This window comes from Aedes albopictus, chromosome 2 (assembly GCF_035046485.1).
Source record: "Aedes albopictus strain Foshan chromosome 2, AalbF5, whole genome shotgun sequence".
NCBI classification, from domain to species: Eukaryota; Metazoa; Arthropoda; class Insecta; order Diptera; family Culicidae; genus Aedes; species Aedes albopictus.
In genome coordinates, this window is record NC_085137.1 from 407,432,308 (window position 1) to 407,447,392 (window position 15,085).

At 41.6% G+C, this 15,085-nt stretch overlaps 1 protein-coding gene across 1 annotated transcript; it reads right to left on the reverse strand.

The window, feature by feature from the left end:
- Positions 1 to 5,597: 5,597 nt before the first annotated feature.
- Positions 5,598 to 14,620, reverse strand: LOC109408702 (actin-related protein 3). Its single transcript, XM_019682100.2, has 6 exons — positions 14,379 to 14,620; positions 14,019 to 14,199; positions 6,832 to 7,600; positions 6,681 to 6,763; positions 6,536 to 6,619; positions 5,598 to 6,471 (listed from the first exon to the last, which is right to left on the reverse strand). The coding sequence occupies exons 1-6, from the start codon at positions 14,420 to 14,422 to the stop codon at positions 6,376 to 6,378; spliced, it is 1,257 nt and encodes a 418-aa protein (XP_019537645.1). The 5' UTR covers positions 14,423 to 14,620; the 3' UTR covers positions 5,598 to 6,375.
- Positions 14,621 to 15,085: the final 465 nt, after the last annotated feature.

Sequence of the window (15,085 nt, forward strand, 5' to 3'; positions counted from 1 at the left end):
GCTTAGTTTCAGCCGATACTTTATTCAGTTTACACAAGATTTCAAATCTCTCCACATAGTTTGTAAAAGATTTGTCGCTGGTACTGGTCAATAGACCCAATCATACCTAGCGTAGTCATTTAGATGCCTTTACCGGTGCTACAAAATTCACGAAAACAAATTAAGGTCTCTACTCACGGTTGCTGCGGATCGGTCTCACCGTACACGTTGTTTTGATTAGCTGGCGGCTGCCACTCTCCCCTATTGTGATAGTCGTGATCAGCATGCACTCAGTACAAACAAGTACCTTTGAAGCTCCAACGACAACTTCAGTCGTCTACCTCGCCGTACTTCCTCAGCCTCCTTTCAAATCGGTAATAAAATCAGATGTTCTTGCAGTCGATCGCCGATCGATATCCTTCTCACGACGATTTCACAACGAAGAATGAGCAGTGAGGAGAGTCTTCACTTAATCAGTCGCTCCGCAGGTCACTCAACGAGCCCCCAGCAGTTTCTCACTTTCTCTCACTTGATAGCGATAACACCAGCTCACCACCACGCACCACACAACAGCAACACCTCCAACAACAACAGCAGCAACTCACACCTCTCTCGAGATATTCCGTGCAATCTGTACCTTTCGTGGGTGGGGTTAGTTTTCTCCCGCTCGCTGGATGTGGATATGGTTGTCTCTCGGAGTAATGTAGAGAAAATTAGCGAACAAAGCTCTGAATACACGCTGTGGAATAAAAGAAATGGAAAGCAAAATGGTGTTACTACGATGCTATGATAATGAATTGAAATCAACTTTCACAATATTCATATATGCATCCGCATCTAATTCCGTCTTTTAATGACGCAACAGGTACTCTAATTATCTCTTACCGAGTTAATTTCAAGTACAACCTGTCTGTCGATTTTGCAAGCTTCTTGAGTTGCTAGGCTCAAAAAACTCTTTAAGTACTTACGCTGACTCACACTGGAAGTTCCTTCCGTTTGAGCCGGGGCTGTCCATAAACCACGTGGTCATTTTTTTGGGACTTTTAAACCCCCCCCCCCGCGTGGTCATTAGTCCATACAAATTTTTTTATTGGTCCATACAAAATGATCATTGGCCGAACCCCCCCAATGACCACGTGGTTTATGGACAGCCCCTACCTGCACTTTCACTATCACTTCAAACCCGATTTACCGTCGTCGCCACTGTTATATCCTATATCTTATAACTGTACTGTAAATACTTATTAGTTTAATGCTTAGTTTAAGTTAGTTTTAAGAGATCTTTCAGGTATAATAAAAGAACACCATCAATTGGGTTTCGTCTCCGTCTCATGCAACGGCTAGTAACAAACTGACTCTGCTTTATTCCTTACTCTCAAGTCTCTCACAAGACTCTTATTTGATAACATTCTTACAGTAGTTTACTCAGATCAGGGTAGATACTACAGCAGACAGGTGGCCAACTTTTCTGGGCCCATCTTGATGAGTTCAGCTGCGATATTGTGCGTTTAGCACTAAATTGATTTCCGAAAAAAACTTCATTGACTTCCGCTGCCTTTCCTATGCGTTAAACATTACGTCGGAAGTAGTGCGCTGTATAGCAAACCAGATTTACTGTACAGCGCACTACTTCCGACGTTATGTTTAACGCATAGGAAAGGCAGCGGAAGTCAATGAAGTTTTTTCGGAAATCAATTTAGTGCTAAACGCACAATACCATCCGTACCAGCTGCTTTTTTGGTTTTGAGCTGGAACTGCCCATAACTGCATAACAGTCACATTCGACAAAAGTAGGCATTGGTGAAAATGGAGCTCAAAGTTTGCAACTTGCACTAGTATAGAAAAGGATCTAAATTTCAAAAATTTGGCAATAATTCAAAGTTAATTACTTCGCAATGAAATCTTCTACAGCTCTTCTTGTATGCTGGGCGAACAGTTCAAAAAAATATTTGAGCAAAATAAGATTGGCTGTACGCTATGAGGCCAGTGTGTATTCCCAGTGTGACTGTTATACGGTTACATTCGTTAATTTTTGTTAATGAGACAAAACGACTTGGTATTTTTTCACATTTTGTGGAACAAACTTGTAAAATTCATTTGGATAGATGAAAGTACTGATGATTTGGAGATGAGCCCCGGAATTAACTCAATTTTGACAAAAAATGCAAATGTTACAAATATGCAGTTATGGGCAGTGAATGGCATCCTTAACTTCCCTAAGCTTGGGAGTTGGTTCATTTCCGTCTTCCGCTGCACTGGCGTCGTCGTTTCCTCCGTTGCCGTGGGCTCCCGTGCCTACGTTCTCCACGCCGTTCAGGTGCTGATCGAATTGCTGCTTCCACCTTTTGATAACCTCACGTCCGTCCGTCAAGAGGCCTCCGTCTTTATCCCTGCATAGTTCGGCTCGCGGCACGAAGCCGTTGCGGGATGCGTTGAGCTTCTGATAGAACTTCCGTGTTTCTTGGGAACGGCACAGCAGTTCCATTTCTTCACACTCCGCTTCTTCCAGGCGGCGCTTTTTCTCCCGAAAGAGGCGGGTCTGCTGTTCAGGCGCAAGGGTCTCCCTGAGAAAATCAACGGCCTCGCTGTACAGGGCATTTTCGTGCAGAGTAAATACTGCACCACGGTGTCCGATCCTATTTGGGTCGTTGCTGGAGTGAGCCAAGGATGTATCCTATCATCGCTACTGTGCCTCATCGTAATCGATGAGATCCTGGTAGGTGCGATTGATCGTGAATCAAATCGTGGGTTGCTGTGACAGCTCATTACCATGGAGCACCTAAATGACTTTGAATTGGCTGATGACGTTGCTCTCCTAGCTCAACGGCGCTCTGTTATGCAAAGCAAGCTCGATGATCTTGTCAATCGCTCCTCGGCGGCAAGCATCAACGTCAACAAGACCAAATCGTTAGATGAAAACACGGTCAACCCTTTCAGTTTTACGGTAGCTGGACAATTTGTGGAAAATGTTGAAAGCTTCTAATATCTTGGTAGCCAAATGGCGGTCGATGGTTGCATCTATATCGACATAGGTACAAGAGTTGAACGTTATGGTGCTCTACAGATACCGTGGGGTGCCCTAATTTCGTGCGGGCCCAAACTTCGTTAACTTCTGACATCTGAGAGCATTATTATCTAATAAACAGCGGAATCATCCAAAATTTGCTATAACCTCAAAACTGCATTTGATCTCAATACAATTCACAAAAAAAGAAATGAAAAATTTGATTTATGTCAAAGATTGAAAAATAAATTGCAAATGTATGCAAATAGCAGATGCCATATTCAGAGATACGAGAAAATCAACACTCACGGAAGTGAACAAGTATTTCGATCTCTAGCAACAGTAAATACCGTGCCATGCCCTAATACCGTGACCTTAAGGATGCTCTTCACTTCAAAGAGCCCTGTAAAAATCAATTATCCATGTTTCTTGATTTTTCAAACGCTATATTATTGCTTATTATGTATTATTATTATTGTATTATGTATAATAAATATGATTAATGGAATTCCAAATGTTTAATCCATTGTTAAAATCAAAATTGTAAAACATAACATTGTTCCTAATACCGTGTATGTGACCCGCATACATTGGTGGTCCTTTGAATCATCACTCTATCAATCATACTAAGTTCATACTCAAAAGAACCTGTGCGTCAAACGTTGCCTATAGGTTTGTGCAATTGATTCATAAAGTAAAAAGTATCAATAATATTTTCAGTTTGCAAGTTTTAGCCGAAACACGGTATTTGGAACACAAAAGGAACCATGCCCTAATACCGTGTATTGGTACTTTGCACTCACATTCTGTAAATATTTTTTTGCAATTTCTCATCGTAATAGGCTGTTTTACCTCACGCAAATCTGACAGGAAAAGGCCTACTTTCCCACACCAAATTAACAGTGCTGTAATGGTTCATTACAGCACTGATTTGCGTTGCGTAATGAACCATTACAGCACTGTTTTCAGTTTTGGTCAACTTCTTGATGCTTTGTGGACGCAGTTTTGAAAAATTGTGACAACTGCTCAGTATAACCTGCTATGTTCAGATTTTCTTAAACATGGCTATGAACATCAGTGTGCAGTTTGATGAAAAAGTTTTGCTAAAAACTATCCTCAAGGGTAATTTATGAAATTGCAAAAAACGTTGTACGCAACTCGGTGCAGAACTCGATTTTTCCAGCACTCGTCGTAATTATCCAACTCGGCAAGCCTCGTTGGATAAATGTACGACTCGTGCTGTAAAAATCGTCATTCTGTACCTTGTTGCGTAAACTACTATTAATCGCTTGTTTTTGTGAATATGTGTCAAATTTATCACGCCCAACTCGAGAAGGTTTAATATGCTAATGATTAAACTAGTTACTCAGTTAAAAAAATGATACACTTAGTAAAATATTTGAGTTTTTTTGTCAAACACACGGTATTAGGAGGCACACGGTATTAGGGCATGGCACGGTATTCCAATTTATGTTTGATTATTTCAATTCAATATGTTTTATTATAATACGCAATAAAATTACTTAAAAATGTTGTTTTTCTCTTTTGTTTCAACATTTATGTTAGTTGGCGAAATTGGGAACCCACAATTTGTATGGGTCCCCAATTTCGTGCATTCTTTTTTATAATTTTGTTTTAGAGGTTCATGTGTACTTGTAGCCATCGCATGATTCGGTTATTAATTATAGTTCTAATAACTATTTTAATTGGTTTAAAATTAGCTAGGGGCTGCTCATAAACTACGTAGAAAGTGAAAAAAAAAATACAAATTTATAAATGTGGGAATACTAAGTAAGCTCGGGATGATTTTATTTACCCAAACATTGAGAGTAGTAGCTTACAGCCGCTAGTTTCATTCAAGCAAATTATTGCCGTAAGCCTTATTTCCAGAGCACAAATTTGGAAGACGACACTTTACTAGAATAGAACTAACCTCCCAAGGAATGTGCCTATTAATGCACATAATAGAAAGGTAAAAAACTACAATTGAAAATGATTTTATTCACATTACTGACCATCAGTGAAGTTAGTGAACATTTGATTCAAATAGCAAACAATATATTGTTAAATTTAGATGTAAAATAATGAGCAAAACAAACGTCAAAAAAAAATAACCCTTAAAACTACTGAAGGATTTTTGGAAATCTTAATGTAAACATGGGACAACAACAAACATGGGAAACAGCAAATATTCACTCATATTTCGTCACAGACATCGATTTTATCTACACGTTATGGTTTCATGGGTATTATACGAGTATGCTATAGCATAGCCAGCGTATATACGTTTCAAAAATTAACACATTTAGGCGAAGTCTACGTCTTTTAACACGAAATTTGGCACTTTCAAACAAATCAAAACTAATGGTGTAACTATCTTGTATAATGTGAAGTTGCTTAATTTTTATTTTTCTTGGGAGCTACAGTGGCAGCACTAAATATTATAGAAGAAATTAATCTTATATACTTCATGGTAAAATTTCAGTCTTTTATCAAACTTCGAGAATTCTTAAGTGCACGAAATATGGGCACCTCACGATAGTCAACAGGTAAAGTCAACGTAAATTGTGGGAACATTCTTCCATTCTTGGAGATATAAACCAAACGATACAAATTGTATTGAATTAAACTTTATTATCTAGAATGTGTTTTACATATTTGATTTAATATTCATTAGCTTGCTTACATGCTTTTGCTCCTGGTTTCATCACTCAGTTTAACACAGGGTACGGTGAAAATTTGAAAAAATAAAAATAAAAGACATTCCCAGTTGTGAATAAATTTTACTTAGAAGGCTAGAAGAATACTTTTTTGTTTGACTCACGTGAGTTTACGGGCTTTAGTTCGTTCAAGCGATTACACTGAGTCCCTATCATAATCGTCATGCTAGAGGTTCCAAAATAAATGCATCCACACGGTTGTTTCTATCTTGAATTTTGGCATGTTTGTTTCTTCCGGTATCGAATAGTACCTTATCCTTCCTATCAAAATCTATAGTTTTCTATTTTGTGTGCCAATGACGATTTTTAAAAGAAAAGTGATGAATATTCTGATTTTATTGATGCATAAAACAATTTGATAATTATATGGGTCTATAATTGTAGTAATCCAATGAACAGCATTGGAACAACACGAAACTTTATCAAACCGATCGATTAGAAAACAAAAGGAATACCTAGTGATCAACACTGCTTTTTTTCTTAATTTTCATTTTCCGCAACATTTGATAGGCAAACCCTACGCAAATGGATTCCGATCTGCCGTGCCTTTCGTTATGGAATTTCGGTTTCTCTAAATGCAATTTAAAAAGACGCTAGTACAATATAGGTAGGTAAAATCAATGCAGCAGCGGAAGGAACGATCCGAATTGAGTCCTAGCTAGCTTGGACAAACTACGTCATGGTGCCGAAGACGGGATTGTGACGGCAAATGCCCGGACCGTACTCCTCGTAGGCGGCTTTCGTGTGACAAACCTGGTAGAATTCGGGCTGCGAAAAGAGAAAGGAAGTTGGTACATAGAGAGCATGAACAATCAAAAAGCGGATGACTTACCGTAGAGGCCAGCATACTGCCACCGAACCAGACTGCGTATCTCTGCATGTGGTGGGAAATCACCGAAACGTCGATTGGTTTGGGCTGCAATTGAATAACGGAAATGCAATATAGACTATCGACAGAACAAAATAAACATGCTTACCTTAATCCGTCCCTCGCTTAGGTTCTCACTGATTCTTAAACGCGCATCTACACTACGCTTGATGTCACGCTGCAGCCGTCGACCTGCAAGAAACCAACAAGAAACGAATTTATTATCCTGCGCATTCGTAATCGCAGAATCGCTAACTCACCGAAATCCCTGAACATGGTCGACCCTCCGCTCAGTACAATGTTGTTGTACAGCGGTCGCCTCACATCGATTGGGCAGTTTTGGATCACCGTGTCCACAATCTCCGAGAGCGGTGTCGTAAAGTCCGGATTGGAAAACTCCGGATGGAAGAAAATTTCCGGTCCCAGAAACCGTTCGTAGCCGACATCGACCCCGAACGGTTGCTTGGTGATTGCATTGATTCCCTCGTAGTGGCGCATCCACTTGGTCGGTTCCGCGTCGTACTTGGCAAACTCCTTGGCGATGTCCGGGCAGATGTAGCTGAACCGCTCCTTGATGGCCTTGGCCGTCTCGAGGCTCTGCTCCGGGGGAATACCCACCTCGCGCTCGCGAAGCAAGCTCTGAATGAACGACGTTATGTTGCGACCGGCGATCGGAATGTGTTTGATGCATGATCCGATGACGTATCCTTCGGCCACCGGAATCACGTGCGTTACACCGTCCCCGCTGTCGACCACAATCCCCGTCAGGGTTCGCTCTTCCACAGGACGGGATGCCCAACTGGCCGCCAGAGCTAGCACGGCCTGCACAGCAATGTACAGTCCCGGAACGTTGAACGTCTCGAACATAATCTCGGCTGTGTATTCACGGTTCTCCGGTGTGTTCAGCGGTGGCTCCGTCAGCAGAAAGTGATGATCTTCTGGCTCGGCCCGGAGGTACTTGAAGATGCACTGCTCCAGGAAACGCTCCATCAAGTCCCAATCCTCCACCAACCCGTGGCGGACGGGGTACTGAAAGGAAAGAATTAACAATGAATAACGTTAGACCTGACGAGGAATTAGAAGCAGAATCCACCTCAGAAGAATATGAACCGTTACTAAATTGTAATCAAAGAACCGAAATGGAGGATGAACCAGTGTTGTTGCTAGAACAATCTGTCAGACAATCGGAAAGAAGCACAAAAATGTTACCACCAATCAGTTATACAGAAGTCGTCGATATGCTTGAGCTAGCTAAAGATTGTTTTTAAAGTTCCAGTTACACTTGACTTCTTCATTGCAACACTTTTTCACATAAACGTCTGTCGGTTCATAAAATACTGCCGAATCTACTGGTCGTACGCATTTATATAATAGAAAGGAGAGTTCCAGAGATTTCTAGAATGTTCAGCTATTTCTATAAAATTCTCGAAAACATTTCAGAATCTCTCTCCAAAATGCTTGTCTCTGGAACGTTTGCTCATCTCCATAATGTTCTCGAAATTTCATGAATTTTGATGTTCCAGAACTCTTTAGAAGGTTCATTTTATATTTATCATGAACGCTCACCAACTCCCCGAACATTACATTACATATACATACATTTATTTGTTCAACATCACTTTTAAGACAAGATATAATCAACAATAGTACGCCACAATACTCGGTTTGTGGCTGTCGCTCTTCATTCTCGGCCGCGTCCAATGCTCGCCAGGTCACGCTCCACTTGGTCCGCCCATCGTGCTGCGCTTCACGCCTTCTTGTGCCAACCGGATCAGTTGCAAACACCAGCTTTGCAGGGTTATTGTCCGGCATTCTTGCAGCATGCCCTGCCCACCGTATACTTCCGGCTTTGACCACCTTCTGGATGCTGGGATTACGGCGAAAGGGCAGCGAGCTCGTGGTTCATCCTTCTCCGCCACACACCGTTCTCCTGCACACCGCCGAAGATCGTCCTTAGCACGCGTCGCTCGAAAACTCCGAGTGCTTGCAGGTCCTCCTTGAGCATGGTCCATGTCTCGTGTCCGTAGAGGACCACCGGTCTTATTAACGTTCTGTACATGGTGCGTGGGTGAATCTTTTTTGACCCCAGTTTCTTTTGGAGCCGATAATGCGCCTCCGAATTTCACGGCTCACGTTTTTGTCAGCCGTCAGTAAGGATCCGAGGTAGACGAATTCCTCCACCACCTCGAAAGTATTCCCGTCTATCGTAACATTACTGCCCAGACGGATCCGGTTGTTTTCGGTTCCGCCAACCAGCATGTACTTTGTTTTTGAGGCATTCACCACCAGTCCGACCTTTGCTACTTCGCGTTTCAGGCGGGTGTACAGCTCTGCCACCGTTCCAAATGCTCTGGCAATAATGTCCATGTCGTCTGCAATGCACAGAAATTGTCCGGATTTTGTGAAAATCGTTCCCCAGCTGTTGGGCCCGTCTCGTCGCATTATACCTTCCAAAGCGATGTTGAAGAGTAGGCAGGAGAGTCCGTCCCCTTGTCGCAGTCTCCGGAGAGATTCGAATGAACTGGATAGTTCACCCGAAACCCTTACGCAATTTTGCACACCATGCTTTAATCAATCTAGTCAGCTTCCCAGGTAAGCCGTTTCCGTCCATGATCCTCCATAGCTCTGCGCGGTCGATACTATCGTATGCCGCTTTGAAGTCGATGAACAGGTGATGCGTTGGGACCTGGTCTTCACGGCAATTTCTGGAGGATTTGCCGTACGGTATAGATCTGGTCCGTTGTCGACCGGCCGTCGATGAAGCCGGCTATGATAACTTCCCACGAACTCATTTGTTTTAGGTGACAGACGACGGAAGATGATCTGGGATAGCACTTTGTAGACAGCATCCAAAATAGTGATCGCTCTAAAGTTCTTACATTCTAAACTGTCAGCCGGTGCAGACAGTTGGCCAATTTTTCTGGGCCCATCTTGATGAGCTCAGCTGCGATATCATCCTTACCCGCTGCTTTGTTAGTTTTGAGCTGACGAATGGCATTCTTAACTTCCCTCAGCGTGGGAGTTGGTTGATTTCCGTCCTCCGCTGCACTGGTGTCATCGTTTCCTCCGTTGCCGTGGTCTCCCGTGCCCACGTTCTCCACGCCATTCAAGTGCTTGCTGATCGAAGTGCAGCTTCCACCTTTCGATCACTTCACGTCCGTCTGTCAAGAGGCTTCCATCATTATTCGTATGCACATTACGCTCTGCCGGGATTGACGGTAGCAGATCTGATGTGGTTCTTACGTAGTTACTGTACACGGTTGTGATGACTTGGAGGAGTTTGTCGGTTGCGATACAGGTCAATTCTAATCCATTGAACAGACGACTGGCTACTCGGAAACGTCGGAAACGAACCTCCAGAGTACAACAATTGGCCCTAACGGAAGCGAAAAGTTGTTTGGATGTAAGCCTTTTATTGATAAAACCGCCAAGAATTTTGAGAATTTCTTTCAGTGGAATGGGCTGACCTTGAGTCGTGATAGAAAGACCTTGATTTGATAACCAGTGTTGCAGATATGGCAACGCACGCTTTCAAGTGCAGATAAAGTGAACCCGACTGTGGATGTCGTGGTTCGTGCAGGGCTCACCAGCTCGATATCATCAGCATACACAAAAATGAAGACATCACTTGAAAGATTAGAGGAGACTCCGTTTATCGCCAGGAATAGCGTAACGGTTCCTTGAGGTACACTCGAGCTCGAAAGGTGCGATTCGACAGAAAGTTTCTAACAATGTGGAGTTCTCGGACATACAACAATCTTGCTGATTTCTTCAGTACCAAAGGGGTCCAGGTATGATTGAACGCCTTACGAGAGGTCTAGCGAGATCAATTTGGTGTGCAGTCCTTTGGAGTGTGGGCATCATGAAGAACATCATCCAAGTAGCAAAACAGTTGTTCGTACCAAAGCCGGCCCTGAAGGCATGTTGACGGTGGTCAAGATGATCATTGACCTCGACTTGTTTTTTTTTGTTCGGGTGAGCCACTGCGACCAGTAGGGTGGGGCGGGGCAAGATGGGTCAGTGCCATTTTCGGGCGCATTACTCATGTTTTGATTATGTTAATAATTTTGTTAGATGACCATGAATATACAAAAGTTTGGGGCATTGATTGAAAAATTATTCACTCTCATTGGAAATAAAAAATAAAATGGTTTTTTTGCCATTTTTCTTATGCGATACATTCCATATATTCTCCATATAAACGGCCGCGGGGCAAGATGGGTCACCTTCAATTTTGAACGTACGTATTTTTGAAGCATTCAAAAGTTATTTATTTTTTATTACAAGACTATCTCATAAATGACTTCAATCAAGCGGAATAAACGCTCAAAATTATAACATAAAATTATGATATTTTTTTAGAAAAAACATCGATTTTCAAGTCGCTTCAGGATCACTCAAATCGTAAAGTTTTTTTATATTCCAAATAAATTTATAAAATGTTTACTAGTATGAAGCTCTGGTTTACTCAGTATGGATATGGAGCCTACATGAATGCGGAACAAATCTTATATTTTGACGTTTTTCGTTGAGAAAATGTTAAGTAATTACTTAAAAGGTGACCTATCTTGCCCCGCACTTTTTTCACGGCACAAAATCTATCACTTTTTAAAACTGCTTGTTTAACATCATATTTTGTATTGAACTTTTTATCGACTTTTAGCATAGCTAACTAGTGTATTAAAGAGCAGCGGACGAATGCAAACCAATCCGATTTGTATTTACGAAGTTATGGTGATCCATCCTTATGCGACCCATCTTGCCCCGCCCTACCCTATTTAGATCTTTTGTGGCATTACCCGTATCCTTAGTATTTAGTGCATGTCGTAGGTACTACTCCATTGTCATTGAGAGGCAATGAAGCATCGATTTCTGTACAGTTCCTGTTTTGTTATCCCAGAGGTGCAAGTAATCGATTGCGATAAAAAGGTCCCGTTATCATAGAGATTTAAATCCCAGTGAAATAGCGCCCCTAATCAAACACAATCTATTTGAATTCTGAGAAAAATAAAACGGTGGTATTGATATTTATCCATGCATCGGAACTCTAGTCCCATCAACGTCTTGCTTCTTGTTTAGTCCCAGGACAACATAGAAAAACGCGGGACTTTAGGCTAGTTGCAAAACTCTGTCAAATTAGAGAATGTGTTCTGCAATATAAATACACGTGAGTCCTTGAATTACCAGAACTTAACAGTCCTTGATAGGTTAGTACGCAATTAGATATTGATAGAGATTGTTTTCCTAACATCAAGTGTAGTCTCGGGTGGGCAAAGTCCGATTCTTTAACTATCAGCAAGGCAGAATACTTGTTACTTCAATAGTCTATTGACCATTCTTTTCATCACCTTGGGGGTCGTACACAAATCACGTCACGCTTTTAGGGGAGAAGGGGTTTTGCAGAACGTGACGACTCTTACAAAACATTGAGGCCCCATACAAAAAGGGTGACATAGGGGGAAGGGGGAGGAGTTGAAAAAGGTCGATTTTTGCGTGAGATAATTTGTGTATCACCCCTTGGATAGGCAGCAGATGAGGGCGAAAATGCGATGGTCCGCATGTGTGCTTGTGGGTTTTGGTATAGGAACGACCAAACTTTCTTGCCATTCGGGCGAGAAAGTGTCCGCCAAATTTTGTAGAAAAGATCCAAAAGCTTCGTTTTTCCAGAAATATGTATTTTTTGAACTGGGTATCCGACTTCTTTAGGTCCATTTGATTTACGTTTACTGCTGCTGAGGACAAACCATAATTCGATAAATGAGGAAGGCTGGTTTATCATTGTCCCGCTGAAGTCAAACGGTAAGTTGAAATTTACAACAAAAGATGTCGTTTTCAAAAGAACAGTCTATGTTTACAAAATAAAAAATCTACACTGAAAAAATAAATCACATATCCAATGGTGTTACGGGAGCGGAGACGGTTTCGGACGCTTCTTTAGCAAACTCGGGGTTTGGGTAGTTGAGTATGCTTTTAGCTAGAATTTTAATTTCGTTAATACATGTTTTAGGCTAAGTTTTAATCATTATTTTACTTACAACATAAGTCTTCCACGTGTGCTCTCCGTCGTAATGTAACAGGTGTGTTTGTGTTGTTTTTATAATAGCTGCATGTATAATTTTAAGCATTAATAATCGGTTCGATGTAATTCATGTTTGTACTTACAATTCTACGTATTACAAATTTAGTTCAATTAGAGATTAAGTAAGTTTTAGAAATTAAGGTTTTAGCGTATTCAATTCACTGTTTGTACATTTGTTCTTCGCTTTGGTTTTTGTTGTGGATCGTTTTGTCATCGATGACATTTTCCTCACATGCCACTGACGATCGCGATCCCTGATGTAAAGTGCAAGGCCGGGTTGCCAACAAATGGAAAATTTCCATTAGTTTGGCTATATAACTGTTATTGGATTTTCCGATGAAAATTTCTTCGGAAATATCATATGAAATCAATACGGTATATGGAAAACATTAGGAAATCACATAGCTTCTATTGGAAAATCACATAACTTCGCAAAATCTATGTGATATTCCCATATAATTCATTGGACACGCATATGAAAACAGTTCATGTGAAAATCAGATGAAAACAATGTGAAAACTTTTTTCAGTGTATGATAATAATAATAGCAGCTATGATGTCAATAATAACTGTAACATCATATAACTTTTAATTAAAGATCTCGTAATTGAAGAAATCACTCAAAGGGGGTTTTCCCTCTTTCAAAATTTTAAGTTAAAATAAATAATAATTATATAACTTGAAAAGCCATCCTGTATCAAATTTTGAATTTTGGTACATGCCATTACAGTAATGACTAAACAGTCTTATAACGTTGTACCGACTTTTCGAACCCTCTAAGCAGAATACCCTCTTCGAATGAAAGTAATCAGTTTCGTACCCTTTAATTCCGCCCTATGTAGGGCGGAATTAAAAGGTACGAAACTGATTACACTCATTCGAAGTCTTATAACGTTTAAAGAAACATGTGTTGCAATATAATATAATATTGTCCTGTTTAACAGGAAATTTAAAATACACATTATTGCGTGACTAAACAACCCGTGGATGATAACTCCACAGACAAACAGACGTAACACCTTGAACGATTTTCATGGAAATCCATCGCCCAGTTCACACTACCATCACCTGGTGGAAAAGTTGCACGAATCACTGTGTTGTGCCATATCGTCAACAGAAGGCGCTAGTGTGAAACGTCAAACGCATAGAAAAACGACGCGTGCGCCTCTGGTTGTGAAAACCACAACTATGAAAATTTAAAATGATCGTTAAAAGCGTGGTCGATGGAAATTTCGCAAGTGTTACGTCTGTTTGTCTGTGATAACTCTTAGCCAGCCAAGAGTGGGTACGTGGGTATATGACTCATCACCAGCTAACGGAGAACAACACTCTCTCAACAACTTCCCCAAAGCAGAAACCAGATCCTACCTTAACCGAGTACCCGGTGGCATCGAACGCCTCATCGCCGATGAAGAAGTCCAAATCCTCCACTCCCTTCGTAACGCGGCGGGCGCTCTGGTCGCCGACTTTAGCCGTTTCCTTTATGGCAATCGCCGACGGAATGATAAACTGGGGCTCCTTGTTCGCTGCGAAGCCGAGCTTTGTGTAGCTGGAAACCAGAAACCAGATATGCGCGAGAGTACACACGTTAGTAATGTTGATAAGAAAATTACTGGCGGAGATAAAAATGAATCGTCTGCTGCTGTGTTGAAATCGACAGGGCACCGATCCAGTCCTCCCACCACACTTCTTCGGTGCGGGAGCCGATTTTATTTTGTCGTCACCTACCCCGTTCCAACATCGATCACACAAGCTGGCAGTCTTCCGGACATTTTGCACCAGTTTCCGGTTGAAATTCGCAACGCACTGTACTATCACTCGACACGGACACGCAACTACGCGATAAACTAATTTTGCGGACAAATTTTGAGGATTTTCCTGCCGAAAATTGATAAAATTTTTGCAACCACACCTAGAAGAGGACCCCGATTTGTCACTCCGATGCAGTTTTCGCTTTGAAGTTTTTCTTGTTTCCTTTTGGGGTGGTTTTCGTCCCTTTTTTTACGTTTTACGAACTGTCAACATCCGTCCGAGAGCTGCGTGCGCACGCTACTCGCTGCAGGGGTGTGAAAGAAATGTGAAGCAGTATTTCGACAATGAGTTTTCATTAGGGCCTAACTGACTTGATTGATTTCTCTTCATGATTCGCTTTTAGAGCACCTTTAACGGCGCGCTTCTATTCCCCGTTTGGCAACCCTCCATCATAGCAGCAAACTTTACCGATCGCTGCGCTCGTTAAATAAATAAATAGTCGCTATGGATTACTGCACGAATTTATACTGGCCTGCTTACTCTCACACAAAATTTGATGTTTGAGCGGTGTCGGCACCGCTCAAATGTCAAATTTACTGTGAGAATAAGCAGGCCAGCAAAAGTTCGTGCAGTGGGCCATGGGTGGGTGACCAAATATAACAGCACGACAGTTGCGCTGCTAA